Source organism: Sarcophilus harrisii, chromosome 5 (assembly GCF_902635505.1).
Source record: "Sarcophilus harrisii chromosome 5, mSarHar1.11, whole genome shotgun sequence".
Taxonomy (NCBI): Eukaryota; Metazoa; Chordata; class Mammalia; order Dasyuromorphia; family Dasyuridae; genus Sarcophilus; species Sarcophilus harrisii.
Window position 1 is genome coordinate 251536492 of NC_045430.1, and position 18954 is coordinate 251555445.

At 37.1% G+C, this 18954-nt stretch overlaps 1 protein-coding gene across 1 annotated transcript in view; it reads left to right on the plus strand.

Annotated features, from left to right (window-relative positions):
- The window catches only part of CPNE4 (copine 4), a 418717-nt gene that overhangs the window by 307972 nt on the left and 91791 nt on the right, over positions 1-18954 (plus strand). The window contains exons 6-7 of the mRNA XM_031940154.1: positions 9957-10040; positions 12812-12901. Coding sequence (XP_031796014.1) covers positions 9957-10040; positions 12812-12901 — 174 coding nt within the window. The remainder of the gene's footprint in view (positions 1-9956; positions 10041-12811; positions 12902-18954) is intronic.

Sequence of the window (18954 nt, forward strand, 5' to 3'; positions counted from 1 at the left end):
AGGGGGAGTGGGGAAATTGGGACACTAATAAATTGTTAGTGGAACTGTGAATGAATCCAACCATTCTATAGAGCAATCTGGAATTATGCTCAAAAAGTTATCAAACTGTGCATACCCTTTGACCCAGCAAGATTTCTACTGGGCTTATATCTCAAAGAGATCCTAAAGAAGGAAAAGGGACCCACATGTGCAAAAATATTTGTGGCAGAAACTGGAAACTGAGTGGATTCCCATCAGTTGGAGAATGGCTGAATAAATGTTGTTATATGAATGTTATGGAATATTATTGTTGTGTAAAAATGACCAGCAGGATGATTTCAGAGAGGCCTGGAGAGACTTATGTGAACTGATGCTGAGTGAAATGTTTACAACCAGGAGAATATTGTACACGGCAAAAGCAAGATCATATGATGATCAATTCTGATAGATGATCTCACAAGCGAGATCTTGTGATGAAGAGAGCCATCTGTACCCAAAGAGAAGGCTGTGGGGACTGAGTATGGACCACAACATCATATTTTCACTCTTTTTTTGTTGTTTTCTTACATTTTGTTTTCTTTCTCATTTTTTCCCTTTTTCATCTGATTTTTTTTATGCAGCATGATAATGATAATTGTGGAAATATGTATAGAAGAATTGTACATGTTTAACATATATTGAATTACTTGCCATCTAGGGGAGAGAGTGAGAGAAAAGGAGGAAAAAATTTGGAACACAAGGTTTAGCAAGAGTGAATGATGAAAATTATCTGTGCATATAGTTTGAAAATAAAAAGCTTTAATAAAAAAAAGTCTACATCCTTCAAGAATGAGGATACTCTTGGTATATCTACAGAATGAAGACTTCTCTTAGTAACATAAGTGGCTCCATTTAGTTTTGTCTTAAGATCCAAAAGGAATTCAATACTGTGGACAGAAGTGGTTTTCAGAATAAGGTCAGGGAAGGTTCCCCATTCTTTGTTCCATTCTCCTGAAAATGATTCTTGTAAGTTAGAGAAAAGAGTCCACTAGAAACCTTAAAATTCAATTAGTTGATTCAGAAATTGCTTGTAGCTATTACTGTCACTGAAAATGTTTACTGGGAACTTCAGTATCCCTCAAATCATCTCTTATCCTCTCCAGTAGCAAATCTTAGCTTCCCCAGGTGAACAAGACTGGAAGAAAAATGAGAAATTTTAAAAAACCAAACCCACAAACCAACTAAATATAATATTATAGCAATCTTGCTGGTCAAGTACAGGATGAGTGTGATAAAAATAGCAAATACCATCTCATGTGGGATTTTTCTTCCTTTCCTTTTGAACATCATAAAGGAAAAAGTCATTCTCTCAAGAAGTTGATTTTGTACCTCCTGAAACAACTGTGTTCATTTATTTAAGTTTCTCTTAAATCAGATTCATTCTCTTTACATAGGTTTTTCTCTCCAATAAAAACCCTTTAAACATCTTTTTATTCCTGCCAAAAGCAAAAAAAAAAAAAAAATTCCCTCACCAATCTAGTGAAACTGGACCTGACAGCTTTATCATGATTTTTTAAAACATTCTAAATTATAGCGACCATTTGCTTTGTTTTCATCCAAAACAGGGATGTCAAATCCCTTCATTCAGATCTCTGGGTACCTTGTGTGCCTTTAGCTGATTAACTTTGTGTCTCTTTAAAACTTTAAGCAATAGATATGTAATGGAACAAAAGATTCCACAGAGAAATCTGTGTGTGCCAGAAAGATCCTATCACATTCATCCACTCACCTGCTATGCCAGAAAATCTTTAACACACTTTCCTGCAAAAAAAATCACCTTTGAGAGATACATAGTATAGACATGAGAGGCAATGTGGACAGTGGAAGGCACTGGGTCCAAATCCCTCTATAATTATATGGGTAACCTTAGACAAGTTAAGTCACTTAATTTCTCTGGGTCTCAGTTTCTTCACCCAACAAATGAATGGTTTGGACCAGATACCTGCTAAGAATCTTTCCAGTTCCATATTTATGATGCTGTAACATGTGACTCAAAGGATTTTCTTGCTCATCCCATTCAAAGCTGTCCTGATTTTTCTTTCAAATTATTTCCACTTCAGTTCAAACACCCCGAGGGCTACAAGAACGAGTCTTTTGAGGACTAGACCCCATCTTGGCTAAGTATAAGGCGTCTTCCATTGTGGAGATTAAAATTATCCCACCTATAGTAAGAGAAGTTAAGACAGAAATCTGAGCTGATGGCACTTTATTAAAGAGTCCGTGGACCCTTCTAATGAAGTAGACCTTTTTATAGTGTGAGATGTCCAATCATTCTGGAACAGCTCTATCAAATCCAGAACAATTCCACTGAATAAGCAAAATAATGTGTCAACAGGGTCACATTGTTGTGTGATACAAGGAATATTTCCACGTAACATTGACAGGCTTCTCCTTAATTTAGATGGAAGGAAATGGTACAAGCTATCACAGTCAGTGATCTAAGTGGTCATAAGACAGTTGTCTGCTCTCATTGGAAAATTGATTGGTCTGGAGGTACAAAAATATTTCAAGGGACTTTTCATGTAATTCTCACCTCTGCCAAACTGGTCATCATCATGTTGAGGTCAGGAACCGAATGTTGAGGTGTAGACCACATGTTGAGGTCTACATTTGGGGTACCTAAATGAAATTAGGGTTTAGTTAAGGTCTAGTGGCAGGTTTGGGGTACAGGGAGTCAAACAGAGTTCCCCTGCAACCCCCTTAGATTCGGCCCAAGGATACGGCGGTATATGAGGTCTAGAAGCGGCGCTGATTCCCAATAAAAGCATTTATTGGCCCAAAGAGCTAGATTAATAAAAGAGGTTTATTATTGAGTTTAGAAGTAGGAGATAGATGAAGGTAGAGATAAGGAGGGCACTGGACAGAGGGTCCTCATATGGCGACCATGTTTGGAATCTCTGCAAAGAGGGGTTCCCAGTGTGGTCCTTTTAAGTCGGAGACTTAGCTCGAGGGGCTTTGGGGTGTAGCCCCAAAGTTGGCTCAAATCCGGGTGGGGCTGGGACAGGTCCGGACCTTCTATTGGAATTCAAAGGGACCAGGATTTGTGAGTCAAAGGGTAATTTACATTAGCTAGGGGGGTTGGGAATCAAAGATTGGAATCTTTCCAGCATCATTCACAAGGCAAAGCAAGGGTGGAGGACCTTTAGTTAACTTCCTATAATTAAGCAAGTGAACTTAGAATCTGCAGCTCACAGCTCTGGAGCTTTATATACAGAACTTTGATATGATTCTACCAAGTTGATTAATATTGATTGGAATAGAGGAGGGATCTAAAATGAATTACTTCTTTTGTCATTCTCATTTTCTCGGTCCCCTTCCCAACCCAAGTAATCTATTGTGGTCATTGAACCTACGACCATATATACATATGACCGTGGCCAAATCACTTCAATTCTTCGAGCCTCAGTCTCCCCACCTGTACAAGGAGGGAGTTGGACTACATGCTCTCTAAAGTCATTCCAGATCTAAAATTCCACCATGTAACTTTCTACGAGAAAGAGGCTTATATACTGGGAATAGAAACCACCAAGTTTATATCAGATATGGCATACATAATTAGGTTCAAGTCCCACTCCTTCATTGCCAAGCTGTAAGTTAATTCATATCTTTGAAACTTAAATTTCCTCATCTATACAATGGAGCTAATATTACCTTCCAAGGATTTTTCTTCTGAAGCTCCAATGGATGTGAAATATTTTGTACTCCTTAAATCACTATTGTACATAATTGTCACTTATAATTAACTTTATCTTTATTCATCGATCATTTATTAAATGCTTCCTATGTTATGGGTTCTATGCTAGCCACCAGGGGTACAAAGACTAAAACAAAACGATCTCTGTCCTCTAAGAGCTTCCATTCTAATTAGGAGAAGTAGGTTGATAATGAAAATAAAAACAGATGCTAGTATTTATATAGCACCTAATTATGTGCCAAATATTATGCAATGTACTTCTTATGTATTATCTCATTTGATCATTACAAAAAAACCCTGTGAGGTACCTACTTTTATTGCCTCTGTTTTTCAATTGAGAAAAGGAAGGCAAGTAGAAGTTAACACCTAGTTAAGTGAATGCAAAGTAAATTAAAATGACATTAGCAGAGGCTGTATCAGCCAAGTAGATCTATTCATTCACTCACTTGACAAATCTCTGTAGAGCCTTTAATACCATATAAAGCATTGTTTCAGATGATTTCATCCAAACAGGATTGCTGGTCAGTGCCCTGAAATGATTTTCTCAGTGCCATTATGTGTCCTCACATCAACATGTAGCAGTAAGCTCTTGTTTGCCCTCTGGCTTGGAATGGCTCCATCCCCTTTTGGATTCTCTTAAGTGCTTCTCATTTAACATTTCACTGACTTTTGCTACAAGTTAAGGGTGTTCAAGCTCTTATTAGTGGGCTCTTCCACCCAAAGGTGTTTAGCCTGTTTCTCTCTCCGGCCAGATGACAGTGACTTCCTTATAGACAAGAAAACATAGTGCTGTTATCTCAGTTTCTAAATGCTTGTTGGGCAGATTCTTGACTCTTAATGGATGTTCTCTTCCAGACTACAATGGATCCTTGGCTCTGTAATTATGACTTACCTCACCTCCTTGGTCCTGAACAATTTACACCCATAGGGATATCACGTCTAATTACATCCCTACCCTAGGAAAAGGAGAGTAACAAATAAATCGGTACATCAACTAAATTATTAAGTGCTTACAATGTGCCAGGTCCTAGGCTAGATGCTAGGGATTCAAAGAGAGAGGTAAAACTGTCCCTGTACTCAAAAAGTTTATATAATGGAGATAGCATGAATATATGCAAGTATATACAAGATATGTAGCAAATAAATACAAGGTTTTTTGTCAGTGAAGGAATCAATAAGTTAAGGATAACAAAAAAGATTCTTGTAGATGATGACATTTGAACTAAACTTGGAAGGCACTAGGTATTTTAAGAGGTAAACATAAGGGAGAATACATTTCAGGCATGGGAAATCTGGACAAAAACACAGAGCTGGGAGGTGGAATGTCATGAGTAATGACCAGCAAAAAGGGCCAATTTGGTCAGACTACAGAAAGCATGAAGAGTAAATTATTATAATTTACCATCCACTGTACAGGAACACAGATATCGTCTTACTTCAAGAAATAATTAATTTCATGGGAAGAAAACAGAATTATAGACTCATTGGATGTTAGAGCTGCTGACCTTAAAGATGAATTCTTTCAACCTCCTCATTTTACAGATGAGGAAACTGAGGCATAAAGACATTCAATGATTGCTCGTGGTCCCATGGGACACTAAAAGCATAGCCAAGATTAGAGCTCGTACTTTCTGATTTCATGCACGTGGTTCTTCAGACCCAAGTATTAAATAACACTCATTTGGGGAGATGAAAAATCCAAATGAAGCAGAGGATATGCTTAGCATTTGCCTAATGGAAGAGACCAGAGAGAAACTGAAGTGTGAGAACCAGTGAAAGTGCCATCAGATTTGATTTTCAAAACAAGGAGAAGCCAACTTTTCCCACTTTAATGCAGCCCATTTAACTCACAGGATGTCTTTGTGTTTCAAGATTTCTGCTGAGAATCCTTCACAGTTTACCTTCCAAAAGGCTCATATTGCATTAACAGCTGGCTGACAATTGTCATAACAAGTAGGTTCAATTATTAAATGAAGTAATCACCCCAGATCACTTGAACTGACAGAGTGTCTCCCCCTGACTTTCTTTTTGAGGGCCATGTCTGTGGCAAAGTATAGAAGAAATCAATGCTCAAATTGATGTTCAAGAGAGGATCCTAGTTTTTCATATCCATATATGGGCCCATGTGCTATTATTGCTTGGTAATATATTAACAAGTAAAACAGCCCCACTAAAAATTAAGGGAAATTATATTGAGTAGAGAGCAAAACCAGAAGAAGAAAAATTGATACTTGGAAGAAAATTCAATTGTAAGATGATAATTTAAGGTATAATTCCTCCTTTTGGATAGTTTGAGGAGACTGAAGGGGGGGGGTAATAAAAGAGATTGAGAAATTAGGTATTTAGGATATCAAAGGGAGGTTAGGTTGGGATGGGAAAGAAGACTGGGTTCCAAGTACTGAATTTACAAGGGAATAAGGGAGAATGACTTTGACCTCTGAAAAAGATCTGGATGTGGTAGGAAGGAAGAAAGATGATTTGGGAATGATTATGGTGAAGGATAGTCTAAAAATGGCCTTGGGGAACAAGGAATATGCTACTTCCTCCTTCACTTTCTGGCATTATATCAGGAGGTAGAGAGAGTGATTGAGGAGGATACTAAGTGATATGACATCTTCAGGAAAAATGCTGTATTTCAGGGAATATCAAAAGAAATAAAGAATGTTGAGAGGAAGGACTTTAAGAGGAAGGGGTATGTGTATTTTATTACTAGCTCTAGTCTTGGCAGTTTGAGGATTTCCAGGGATTTCATTGGTTTTATCTATAAAATTAGAGAGTGCTCTCCAAGGTGAGAAATTATTACCCCCATTAATTTCATCACCACCACTATCTATCACCTTACATTCATCGTAATTTTTTGACTTTGCCTCTTACTGCTTTCAAAACCTAGTAGCTTACTGCCCTATAACACACAATTGACTTCCTCTGTATTGACCAGAGATTAGGTGGTTGATTAGAGTGTGTGTCCTCTTTTTTAATAGCAATTTTCACAGAAGCTAAATATAATTAAAGTACCCAATTCATTAAGTCTTGATTATACCGAACAGTCACCAGGGGCCATTCTAATAGCTAATAGTTGAACAAAAAAAAAACCCTGAAAATTCTCTTCCCTTCTTATGGAGCCACTGAGATGAAGACTATGAAACCGGATCTGCACATTTTTTTTGGAAAGGCTACAAACTGAGCCAACTTTCTTTCAGTTTGATATATGTTCCTGGTCTTATGAAGTGTTTTCTTTCTGTTTAAAAAAATCAATATGTAATTGGCTTTCCCAAACATACTAATATTATAACAAGGTTAATACACATGTAGATTTTAAAATTTTATTCTAAATGCACCCATAATGAAAGCGGCACCTAATGCTCTAATTTGTTTATTTCCACATACTTCAGTGGACCCATGACCTCACTGATGTGGAGATTTTCTCCAAAGATGCAAGTCACAGGCAATTTATCTATGCCTGCCCATCCTGTCTATGTCCTCCCATAAATCTGCCCAAAGGACATTTCTCAATTTTGCTGAACCTTGCATGGCTATCACTTTGACATATCCATTTCTCTCTCTATCTGACTGGCCCAATATTTTTTTTTACTGTTTGTATACCTATCTAATGATATTTATTATATAACTTTTCCTACATTATCTTTCATCTGAAATGTGTTGCAGCCTGCTCATAGCCACTGTATCTCTCCAGAACTGTTTGGGGGAAGTTGAACTTTTTCTAAGAGGAGTCCCATGGTCACATCTGTATTTAAGGAAAATTAACTCTGGCAGCAGCATGTGGGGTGGATTGATGGGGGAAAAGACTCGAGTCAGAGACTGACGAGGAGGAGGCTATTGGCATAATCTAGGTTCAAAGTGCTGAGGGCTTGAGCTAAGGTGGTGGTTAGATGAATGGAGCAAAGGGTCCTATGGGAGAATGATGGTAAGGTAGAAATGGCAAGATTTGCCCACTGATTGGTTATTACATGGGTGAGGGAGAGTGGGGAGTCTAGTGTGTTGCTAAGCTTATGAGATTGGAAGGATGGTGGTACCTTTATTAGAAGGAGGGAAGTTGGGGAAAAATAACTTGGAATAGTAGAAAGAATCTGAAAATGGAGAAGATTCATTTAATCCATAGATCTTAGGAATTATAAAAGTGGGAGGGAAAAGCCAAAGATTAAGGGGATAGAACAAATAGCAAGAAAATGAGAAGTATAATCGAGATAAAATTAAATTATCATGTGTGGAATCTGAGGAACCAGGAATCTGGCAGTGCCATTGATGGTGATAAGAAAGCTGGAATTTAAAATTTATGTCTAGGAAAAATTGATGAGTTTGATTTTGGAGATTTTAAAAATCAAATATCAAGAATTAGAGCCATTCCCCAACTGATAAATAGTCTAAGAATATGAACAGGTAATTCTTAATAAAAGAATCCCACTCTTACAATAGCTATATGGAAAAGGGTCCCAAATCATTACTAAATAGAGAATTGCAAATCAAAATAATTCTGAAATTCCATCTCACACCCCTTAGATTGGAATAAATAACAGAAAAAGGAAAAATTATAACTGTTGCCGAGGGACTGTGAGAAAACAGGCACATTGATGTACTGTTGGTAGGCTTGTAAATGGATATTTTGAAAAACAGTTTGGAATTATACAGAAAAAGTTACTAAACATTTCAGGCCATTTAACCACGATCTATCACTGTTAGGTCTATGTCCAAAGGAGATCGAAGAAATAAGGAAAGGTCCTTTATGTTAAATATATATATATATATATATATATATATATATATATATATATATATATATTCACAGTAACTCTTAAGGAAAAAAAAAATCTAGAAATTAACAAAATAGTCATGAATGGAGGGATGACTGAATAATTTGTAATGTATGAGTGTGTTGGAGTACTGGTTATTAAAAATGTGAGGAAATAGATGATTTCAAAGAGTATATAAAGACTTTTATGAAATGATGCAGAATAAAGTAAGCAGAAATAGAACAGTTTATGTAGTAATAACAAAAACTACAATTAGTATTTTTTTTTTAGCATTTTCAAATGCTTTACAAACATTTCATTGGATCCTTGTAATAATCCTGAGAAGTTAGTGTTATCTTTATTTTCACCCTACAAATGAGGAAAGAAGCAAACAGAGATAAAATGACTTGACTAGGCTTACACAGTATCTAAAAGTAAATTTGAACTCAGGTCTTCCTTCCTCTAAGTATCATTTTCTATTTGCTGTGTCACCTATCTGCCTCCTTAATAAGATCAGTGTTAATTTGGAACATGATGAGTAAATGTTGAAAACTGTCTTCACACGCATTTTGTAATATAAAAAGCTATTACCATTATTAAAAATAAGATTGATGTTATAAAAAATTAACAATTTCTGAAGACTTGTATAAACTGATGAAGAATCAGATGAACAGAACCAGGAGAATGATTTACATAATAATAACACTGTAAAAAGGAAAATTAAGAAAGTTATAAGAATTATAATTAATACGATGACCATTCATGATTGCAAAGCTCTAATGATGAAGCACACTGTCTGCCTCATGACAAAGAAGTGAAAGATTCTGGGTTCAAAATGAGATTTATATTTTTATGTAGAGCTAAGGAGGGAATTTGGTTTTTTTTTTTCTTGACTATTTGTAAGAAAGAATTTCTTTTTCTTTCTTTTTTATTTTTTAATACGGTAGAAACTTGAAGGGAGAGAGAAAATTCTGCTAATTAAAAAACATTCAGAGAATAGAAAGGTGGGGGCCATTGCATGTACTTTCAGATGAGGTCACTGTAGCGTTTTGCTTAAAATTTTTTGCTTAGTTATGACATATCTCATAGAGTGAGGGGAATTTGTGAATGCTTGTAATGTATAAAATCAATTAAACTTAAAAATAAATATACATGCTAGATATTATTATTGTTGCTATGGACAATTTTTTAAAAATTAAAGACACTTTTCAAAGGGCTTTAGAATTTAGTTACCAGATATAGATAATGAAAAGAGCCTCCTCTCTTGGAAGGGAACAGTAAGACAGCAGTGATTAAGGAAGTAGAGAAGAAAAGAGAGCATGATAAGTCATGGAATAGAAGGATACAAGGAAGACCAAACTGTAGTGGACATTAAGAGAGAGAGTAGTAGGATGCCCTCCACTCTGTATTCAGCCAAAGGGAGAAAGTGGAAGAACTCTGACAAAAATGAAAAAAGGCTCAAGAATTGACTGGTTTTTTTCTGTGTTCCTTTTTAGGATTTCTTCAGTAAGTCTGATCCTTTTCTGGAAATCTTCCGTATGAATGATGATGCTACTCAACAGCTTGTACACAGGACTGAGGTGAGGAAGCTCTAGCCACTTTCATGTTGTTTTCTAAAAGGCACGTTGACCAATGAAGACCCAGGGAAACTTCCTGAACCTCCAGGGATTCCACAAATGCAATTTAACTCAAGAAATATATGTGCCTAGCATCCTGCCAGGTACTCGGGATACAGAGACAGAAATGAAAATCCCCATCTATGAGCATATGAAGAGGGTATGGGGGAGAAATGACATGTATACAGTAAGCAAGAGTTTACTAGACAGGCTCTGAGGTCTCTTTCACTCCTGACTCAATAATCCTCTGATGCTCCAAATCCTATTGGTTAGATTTAGATCTCTTGCTATTTTAAGATCATTTAGACTTCATCCCAGGGTGCAGAATTTGGTGGGCATTGAATTTAAAGGGGACTGACTGTGCTTTCAAGCTTTCAGCAATGTAGTTACAACAGATACTAGAGTCTAGCTAGAAAGAATAATTGGATAAAATCATATATAATTGGATAAGATCATATATAATTGGATAAATTATTATAAAAACCGGGAGCTAAAAGTTGGCAGGCGACAGTGAGCCGATCCCCTCCATTGCTTGTCTTTTCTCTGCCCCAGCCCAATCTATGGCCTCCCCAGAACCAGCTTCATGCCAATGGCCTGGCAACTCTGTCTCTCACTCAAACCCATAAAGGAGGACATTATTTATTCTATTTATCCAAAGCAACATGCTCAGGCACAATTCCTTGTTACCAATCTGATCAGACTCCAAATTTTGAAGACTCTCCTCTTCTTGATATACCCTGAGTCTTTTCTTGTTTTTATAATGGACCCTTTACAGTCTGGCCAGCTGTTCCAGACCCCCAAACCTACCCCTAATAGGAAGAGTGGTGACCAGGTGTTTTCTTTGGGTTAGCCAATAGAAGATTGATGTTTTTTTCACTTCTTGGCTGACTACCAAGTAAATACCAAATCATTCTCATTCACTTGGAGGAATGCAATTTTTAATTGCAGGCAGAAATTGTTATTGGATTTCCTAAGATCATAAAGGGGATGTCTTCCAGATTTGGGGTTATCATGTGATTTATGATTATATCCAATTCCAAAAGAATTTCCAGTAGGGTGGGGTAGAAAACAGAAAGTGGGTAAAGGCAAAAAAAAAAAAAAAAAGTTGGGTGGGCTTATCTAGCCAATATCATCTCCCATCACAATGATTGCCTGTCCTTAGCAAGAAACAGGGAAGCTATGCTAAAGTACTATTTTCCCATGGAAATAAATCTGACCAAAGTAAAAGCTGCCTTATGAATCCAAATAATCATAACAAACTAACAGATGAAATAACAACAATAACCAATAAATCAACAAATGAGAATTTGAGATCTTATTTCACAGTATTTATATTTCTTTTCTATTATAAATATTTTTAAAGCTACTAATTTAAAATACCTTTTTTGAGAAAACAATCTCTCTCTCTCTCTCTCTCTCTCTCTCTCTCTCCCTCTCTCTCTCTCTCTCTCTCTCTCTCTCTCTCTCTCTCGATTTGAACTCAGACCTCCTGACTCCAGGGCTAGTACTCTATTCATTATACTACTTCACTGCCCCCAACAATCTCTTTTTAGAATTTCTTTTCCCATCACCTTTGACACAGTTCTAAGTGAGTTCTGCCACTTGCTACCCATACAACTTCTCCAACGTCTGAACTCCTCTGCAGTGCTCAGTTTCACTAGCTGTAAAATGGGCAGTCAGACCACATGAGCCCTAGAGTCCCATTCAGCTAGTGGCTATGCTACCATAATCTATGTTCCATGAGAATCTCCTCCCCTGGGGTAAATCACACCTATGGCTTAGCTGCCAAGTCCAAGGGGAGTTTGAGGTGCAATGACTCCCTCAGGCTCACCTAGTTGCTTATTGTCCAAGGTGGGATTTTCTATTTCCTAAAACATATTTCTTTGACTTGGATAGATTTATGGTCTTAGGGTTAGGAAAAATCTAAGTTCAGATCCCAGTTCTGACTCTTCTAATCTATGTGACAATAGGTTGATTCCTTAACCTTTCTGACCTTTAGAGTCTTCACCTGGAAAATGGGAATACTAACCACTGTACTAACTGAGTAAGGTCATGTATGATGAAGCTCAAATGAGCTAATATAGGTAAAATCCTTAGCAAATTTTAAGAATAATATATTATTATTATTGGGTTATACACCAAGTCTTTGTCACTGAATAAAGTTACTAAGAAGTGGCCCAGTCTTCTAGACAAAGGAACACCTTCTCTCCCCAAGAGGCAGAGCTTTTGTTGCCTGGATTTTGGAGAATTCATTTCACTACTGATAGTCCTACAAAATTTTATGTTATAGAGCTATAAAAAAGACTTAAAGATTTTCTAATGTAACTTCTTTATTTCTCATATAAAAAATTGAGTTTCTGTTAGGCTGAGTTGCCTACAGTCACAGCATCTAAGAGTCTATATCCACCATGCCTTGGCCAGATACCAGCCAATCATCTGCCATCCTAATCCCATTTTCTATCATCATCATCATTTTCAAACAAGGGTTTATATTAGGATTGGTATTCCTTAAACAATACAGGCAGGACTTGCTAGTCTGGCCCATTTCCAAGGTATTCTGCCTTAATGGTCCATTCAGTGGACAGTATAAAAGATTTATCACTTGAGCTCTTCGTGAAAGGATCCACCCCTGATGAATGCCCTTTTCATGAGCCATAATGATGCTTCAATTGGTTTTTATTTTGAAATGTGCAGATGTCAAGAATTTTCTTTCCTCCCCTCCTTTCTATTCTCAGGTTGTGATGAATAACTTAAGCCCGGCTTGGAAATCATTCAAAGTTTCTGTAAATTCCCTGTGCAGTGGAGACCAGGATCGTCGACTGAAGGTCAGAGATTTTTGTGTATCAGGGAAAAACATCCAATCCCTTTGTCTAAAATTTAAATTTCCTTTGCCCTTTTCTCCTTTCTCTCTCAATTTTCCAATGGCTGCTTGCATACAACATCTCTCCCCCATGTCTATCCTGTATCTTTTCTTTAGGAAAAAAGTTTACTTTTGACAGAAGAAATCACAGCTGCCTTCTGGGTCATGTATGGAAAAATAGATGTCACTTGTTGCGGCAGATTTCATCTGTGCTAGGGAAGGGGAAAATCTTCCATGACTTTAGGGAGGGGGATAGAAAGGTTTTCCCAGGCAGTGTACAGCCTATCTAAAGAAGACCTCAGATATGGAAGATTGGGGTCCAGACCCTTGGAGATAGATTTGCTCAGAGAATAGCTCCAGCCAAGATGCTACTGAAGTCCTAAGAGCTGGTTGGTAGCAGTCGTCACAGAGAATGGCCAGCTTTGTAAACTGGGTGAATACACATTCCCTGACTAGAGATGGCTCCCCATCCTTACATGGGCACTTAAATCTCTTTCAAACTTCCCCTGTGAGTGATCATGTGAAATTCTGTTCTTTTATTTGGATGAATATTTAATCTGATGAAAAAATAGGCTCTTGGTGAGTAGAGATTGTTTCATTCTTTGTATTTATTATTCTAGACTTAACAGAGTGCCCGGGCACCTAATAGGTGCCTAATAAATGCTTATTAATTGATTGACAATGGCAATGAAATGGGTGGATACTATAAACTTAAAACAAACATATAGTTCAAATTTGAGACTTTAGTATTGGAAGCTGAGGTGTAGGAGATGATGCCCTGACTCTGGAGAATATGGTTTTAAAGCCTGTTTCTGATGCTTACTACTCACATGAGCTTAGGCAAGCCACTTCCTTCCTCATAACCTCAGTTTCCTCATCTGTAAAATAACAAGTTTGGACTAGATAGCCGGCACCATAGATGGAGTCCTGGAACTGGAGTCGGGAACACTTGAGTTCAAATTAGCTTCAGATACTAGCAATATGACTTTAAACAAGTCACTTAACCCTGTCTGCCTCAGTTTTCTCATCTGTAAAATGAGTTGGAAAAAGAAATGGTGAACCCCTCCGGAATCTCTGCCAAGAAAACCCCAAATGGGGTCATGAAGAGTGACTGAATGACAACAGAATGGAGATAATAATAGCACTTACTTCACAGGGTTATTGAGAGGACCACATGAGATAATAACCATGAGGTGCTTCACACAGTGTCTGGCACATAGTGTGCCGGGACTGTTGTTATTGTTACCGTTATTATTATTATTGGATGATTATTGTAGAGGTTGCTCGAAACTCTGTGTCCAGTTCCAGTCTGGGATCCTCTTAGATCAGGCAATGTCTTATAAGGACAGAGTGTCTTTTGACTGTTTAACAAAGGTAAGACGTTGTTCTGGGACTGCAGGAGAGAGAGTAATCCCAAAAGAAAGCACATGAAATGTAAAATGTCTTTAGGAGATAAAATAAATCAAATTCTGTGAAGGGAAAAAATGTTAGAAGAGAACTTTTATGTATCTTTGTCTTTGAAATGTTTTGATGTGTATTGGGGGAAACAGCATAAGAAAAAAAATAAATTGTTCTATTGATCCCACAAAATCTCTTACGAATATTCAGGTATTCTGTCAGGTCCCGTTTAGTCCTACATTTATGGCTGCATAGGTAACTACTCTCCATCTTCACCACTAGTGTTCAGACGCTTGTCTCCTCTTATTCCAAAATACATTTAAAAAAATCTACTTGCAAGTCCCCCTGCTTTCCCCTTTCTCCCCTGTGCCTTCACCACTGCCAGAATATCCCACTAAGATAGATATCACTCCTCTACTTCAATGACTCCCAGTGCCAGTGGGATGCTATGTAAATGCCCTACCCTGACATTGAAGGACTTGCACAGTCTGGTTTCCAACCTCCTTTCTAAACACACTTCAGATTATTCTCTTCAAACACTTGTACACAGAAAAGTAAACATTACTGGGGGAAAACCCAAGGGACTTCCTGTAGGAGAGAGCCCATGAGCTGTGCTCTGAAGGATGCTAAGGATTCTAAGAAAAAAGGTGGAAGAAATCCAGACATGGGATACAACCTGTGCAAAACATCATCTACAGATAACAAGCAATAGTCCAATTAATCTGTAGAGTATGTTATGTAAGGGGAAATTATATGAAATCAGCTGAAAAGGGAAACCATTACACACCAGGGTGAGGGGTTTGAATTTTATCTTCAAGGCAATAGGGAGCCAGTGAAAAATTCTTAATATGGAAGTCACATCTGTATTTGTTTCTGTCTTAGAAATATCAATTTATCAATTATATCAATTTATCAAAGGAGATAATACATGTATTTGTTTCTGTCTTAGAAATATCAATTTATCAATTATAGGGAGAATAGATTGGAAAGGGGAGAGACCAGACAGCAAAGAAGCAGTTCAGAAGTTGTTAGCAGCTCAGTGATACAATGGATAAGATGCTGGACCTGAATCAGGGAGATGACTTACCAGCTGTGTGACCCCTGGTCAGGTCACTTTGTCTGCCTCAGTTTCCTCATCTGCGAAATAGGAATAATAATAGCATTTACCTCCTAGGATTATTTGGAGGATAAAATGAAATGATATTTGCAAAGAATTGTGCAAACCTTAAATGCTAATTATATAAATGCCAGGGGTTTCTTGGGGATAATCTATATAAGAAGCAATAAAGGCTTAAACTAGGGTAATGGATATCTGAGTAGAGAAAAAGGGAAATTTGCAAGAAATTTTGTAGAGGTCAAATCAACAAGACTAAATAACTGGGCTTGGAAGATAAGACAAAGAAGAAAGTCAAGGAAGCCTCTGAGGTCATGGAGGTGGTATGTTTTCTGCATGCTATCTCAAATCCCACTTCTTCTAAACCAAGTCTATTTTTGCCACCCATCTGTTGTTCCATTAAAATTTGGCTCACCTGTAATTTTGACTCTTTGGAAATTGTGGTGTTTCATGCCTCACTGGGAGAATGAATATTGATGTTAAAAGATGGGAGTTTTTTGTGTCAAAGAGTAGTTGAAAATATTTGAAAACTTCTCATTTTCTCAGATGCAATCTACTCTGCTCTCTTCTTTTATAGAGTATTGGATCTGGTTTACTCTGTCACATCTTTTCAAAGATATATTTACTGTTGAATTGATTCGGTTGGTTGCCCATCTAACTAGTCAATAGACATTCTCCATCTAGTTGCAACACAGGAGATGGGAAAAGTACTTGAATGGCATCTATGTGTTTCTTCCATAAACTCCATTGATAAAGATTCCAGAGTTGCATTTCCCTTACAGGCAAAGAGTTGTTAATGCTTTCCCTTAAACTCCAACATAAATCCTAACATTTAAGCCCATCCCTGCTTGCTGTTTCCTTAATGAAGTGAAATGACTTATGGACCACTCTTTCTACAAATTTTGTTAATGTGATTGAAGTCTGCTCTTGGAACATCTTTTCTCATCATATAACAAAGAATATTCAACTGACAATTGGGAGAACAGGCTTCTAGTCCCATTCTGCCACTAACTAGCCTCAAGGTTTTGAATCAGTCATTTCCAATTCAATTCAGTAAACATTTGTTAGGCATTTACTACATGATAAGCACTGTGCTAAATGCTGGAGATTCAAAAAGAGGCGAAAGATTGTCCCTGCCCTTAATTTCCCTTTTCTAATCCTTTGCTTCAACAATAAGGCTGCATGCCTCGACTTTGAGACAGATGTTCTTTAGTCTATTGTATATATAAAAAGTATAAGACAATAAAAATGGCTCAGATTATCTAGGAATATTTTCCCATCTGTAAAATGAAACTTTGTACTAAGTACTTTGTTGTTGTACTGAGTTGTACTAAGTAGCTTTGATAGTCCCTTCCAGCTCTAATGTTATATGAAATAATATAGGTAAAGCATTTTGTAAGCCTCAGAGTGCTATTAAACTGGGTTATTATTATTAAATGTCATTATCATTACTAATTCAGGCCATTGACCCTTTCATTATAGGATGGCCATCCTTATAATCTCCAAAATTCTATGATTATTTTCTAAATCTTCATCATATTCTTCTCTACTCAAGATCTCAGCAACACTGAGTGTAGAGAAATGACAACCTCACCATTCAATTCAGAGGATACTCACAGTGGGCAGGGCACCCTATGGGTTTCTGGGGGCACAAAAGCAGATAAGACATTGACATTTCATTAAAGAAGTTAAGATTGGATGAGGAAATAAGAAAGAACCATATTATCTTTTATTCTGGGAAGAACAGGATCAGTACAGAGGAAAAGTTGGAGTACGATGCCGTGACAAATTTGAAGTAGGTAAGTGAACTCACTTTCAGTTGTGCCTGTGGAAGGGGGAAAAGAAGAGAAATATTGGTTCCAGAGAAGAAGCATCTAAGTCAGGCTTTGAAAGAAGGCCTTTGCTTGCAGGTCCCTGTATGCTCATTCCAGAATTCTGCTTGCTTTTCTAGACTCCAATACACTGTTGATTGATTGGCAATTTATATCTTACTGGGAGGTACCCAAAGGCTCCTAAAAAGCCAAGGCACCTCTAAGCCATATCTATGTATTTATTCACTTTTTCCTCTCATGTGAAATGTGCAAGATGTGGGACAATAGAGCTCCATTCCATTTAAATCTTCATGGATCTCCAGGGTGGCATTATTAACTCTAATTGAGATCAAAGTATTCTTTTTTAATATAAATTTAATTTTTATTTCCATTGATAAGATCTAAAATTTAAGAAAGGAAAATAAGACAAGCATAAAAGCAGGGGGGAAATCAGAAAAATACTGGAAATGAATATGCCCTTCTATTATCTCCATTCTTTACCAATCAGAAATCCTGCCCCAAGACACAGGTATGTAAAATTTACCATGGGACCATGGGAGTGCTCACATCTTCCTTATTTTCCTCATCTTCTTTGGCTTTCTGAAAGCCAGATGTTATTTTCTTCAGTTAATATATAATTTTTAAAAAAATTGTTGTCTCAATTTCCACATTAATCTCTATTGAGAGTGAATATAAATCAAAGAACAGTTAGGAATATGAAGTTAATTTCTTATGTTCAATATTGGTGGAAGCATGAGGGCCTTAAAATTCCTGGAAACCATTCTCAGCTGTCTTTTTTGCCTTCATATTTGTCATCTATTTTATCACTAGAAAAAGAATAAAAAGTCATAATCTTGCTAGCTTATTTTCTTGAGATCTTTTTATTTTCAAGTGTGTTTGATGCAATCCTTCCACACTCAAGATGGTGCTTGTAGTTTGCTGCCCATCGTCTGAAAAGCTCATTCAGTCTAAGCATCTTATAATTACTTATGCACGTCTATAGGCGTCATTGCCTAGACTCTTGCCTCTACTTTAGCAAGGAACACCATTCCCTGTAGACTCTCTCCACAGAAATTCAATAACTAGTGCTGTAAGCATAAAGAAGCAAGAACCCATTTAGAGAGAGCTCATATGCTCATGGGTAGGAGCTTCTGAGTTTAGATGTGCAATATATATTCTTCAGACACAACAGTATTTGTTGGATCTGCATAAGCAAATTAAAGTGATGGAAATATATGCAATTATGTGCTGAATTGTGACCTTTTTAACTTGATTAAATCCAGAGGGATGGCCAAATCCAATAGCTGATTCTATCTTCCTCTGGATTGGCTTGAAATTGTGTCAAACAAGAATCACTTGAAAGAACTAATGATATTTTATCTGGAAAGAGGAGATTGATTTGAAGTGGGGAGGAGGGGGGAAGGGAATGCAATCAGAGTTAGGACATGATAGATGCCTTCAATAATTGAAGGACTGTGTGAAAATCTCTGTTGATGAGGGAATCATACAATGTCTATTGATGGGAACTTTCAATCCCTTCATATTACAGATGGGGAAACTGAGCGTTTTATCAAAGTAGCATGGAAATGGAAAGAACATACGTACCATTTGAAATGAGGATAATAACACTATCCTTGCAAGGTTGTTATCTCAAAGGAGATAATACATGTAAAGTGCTTTGGACATTTGAAAAGG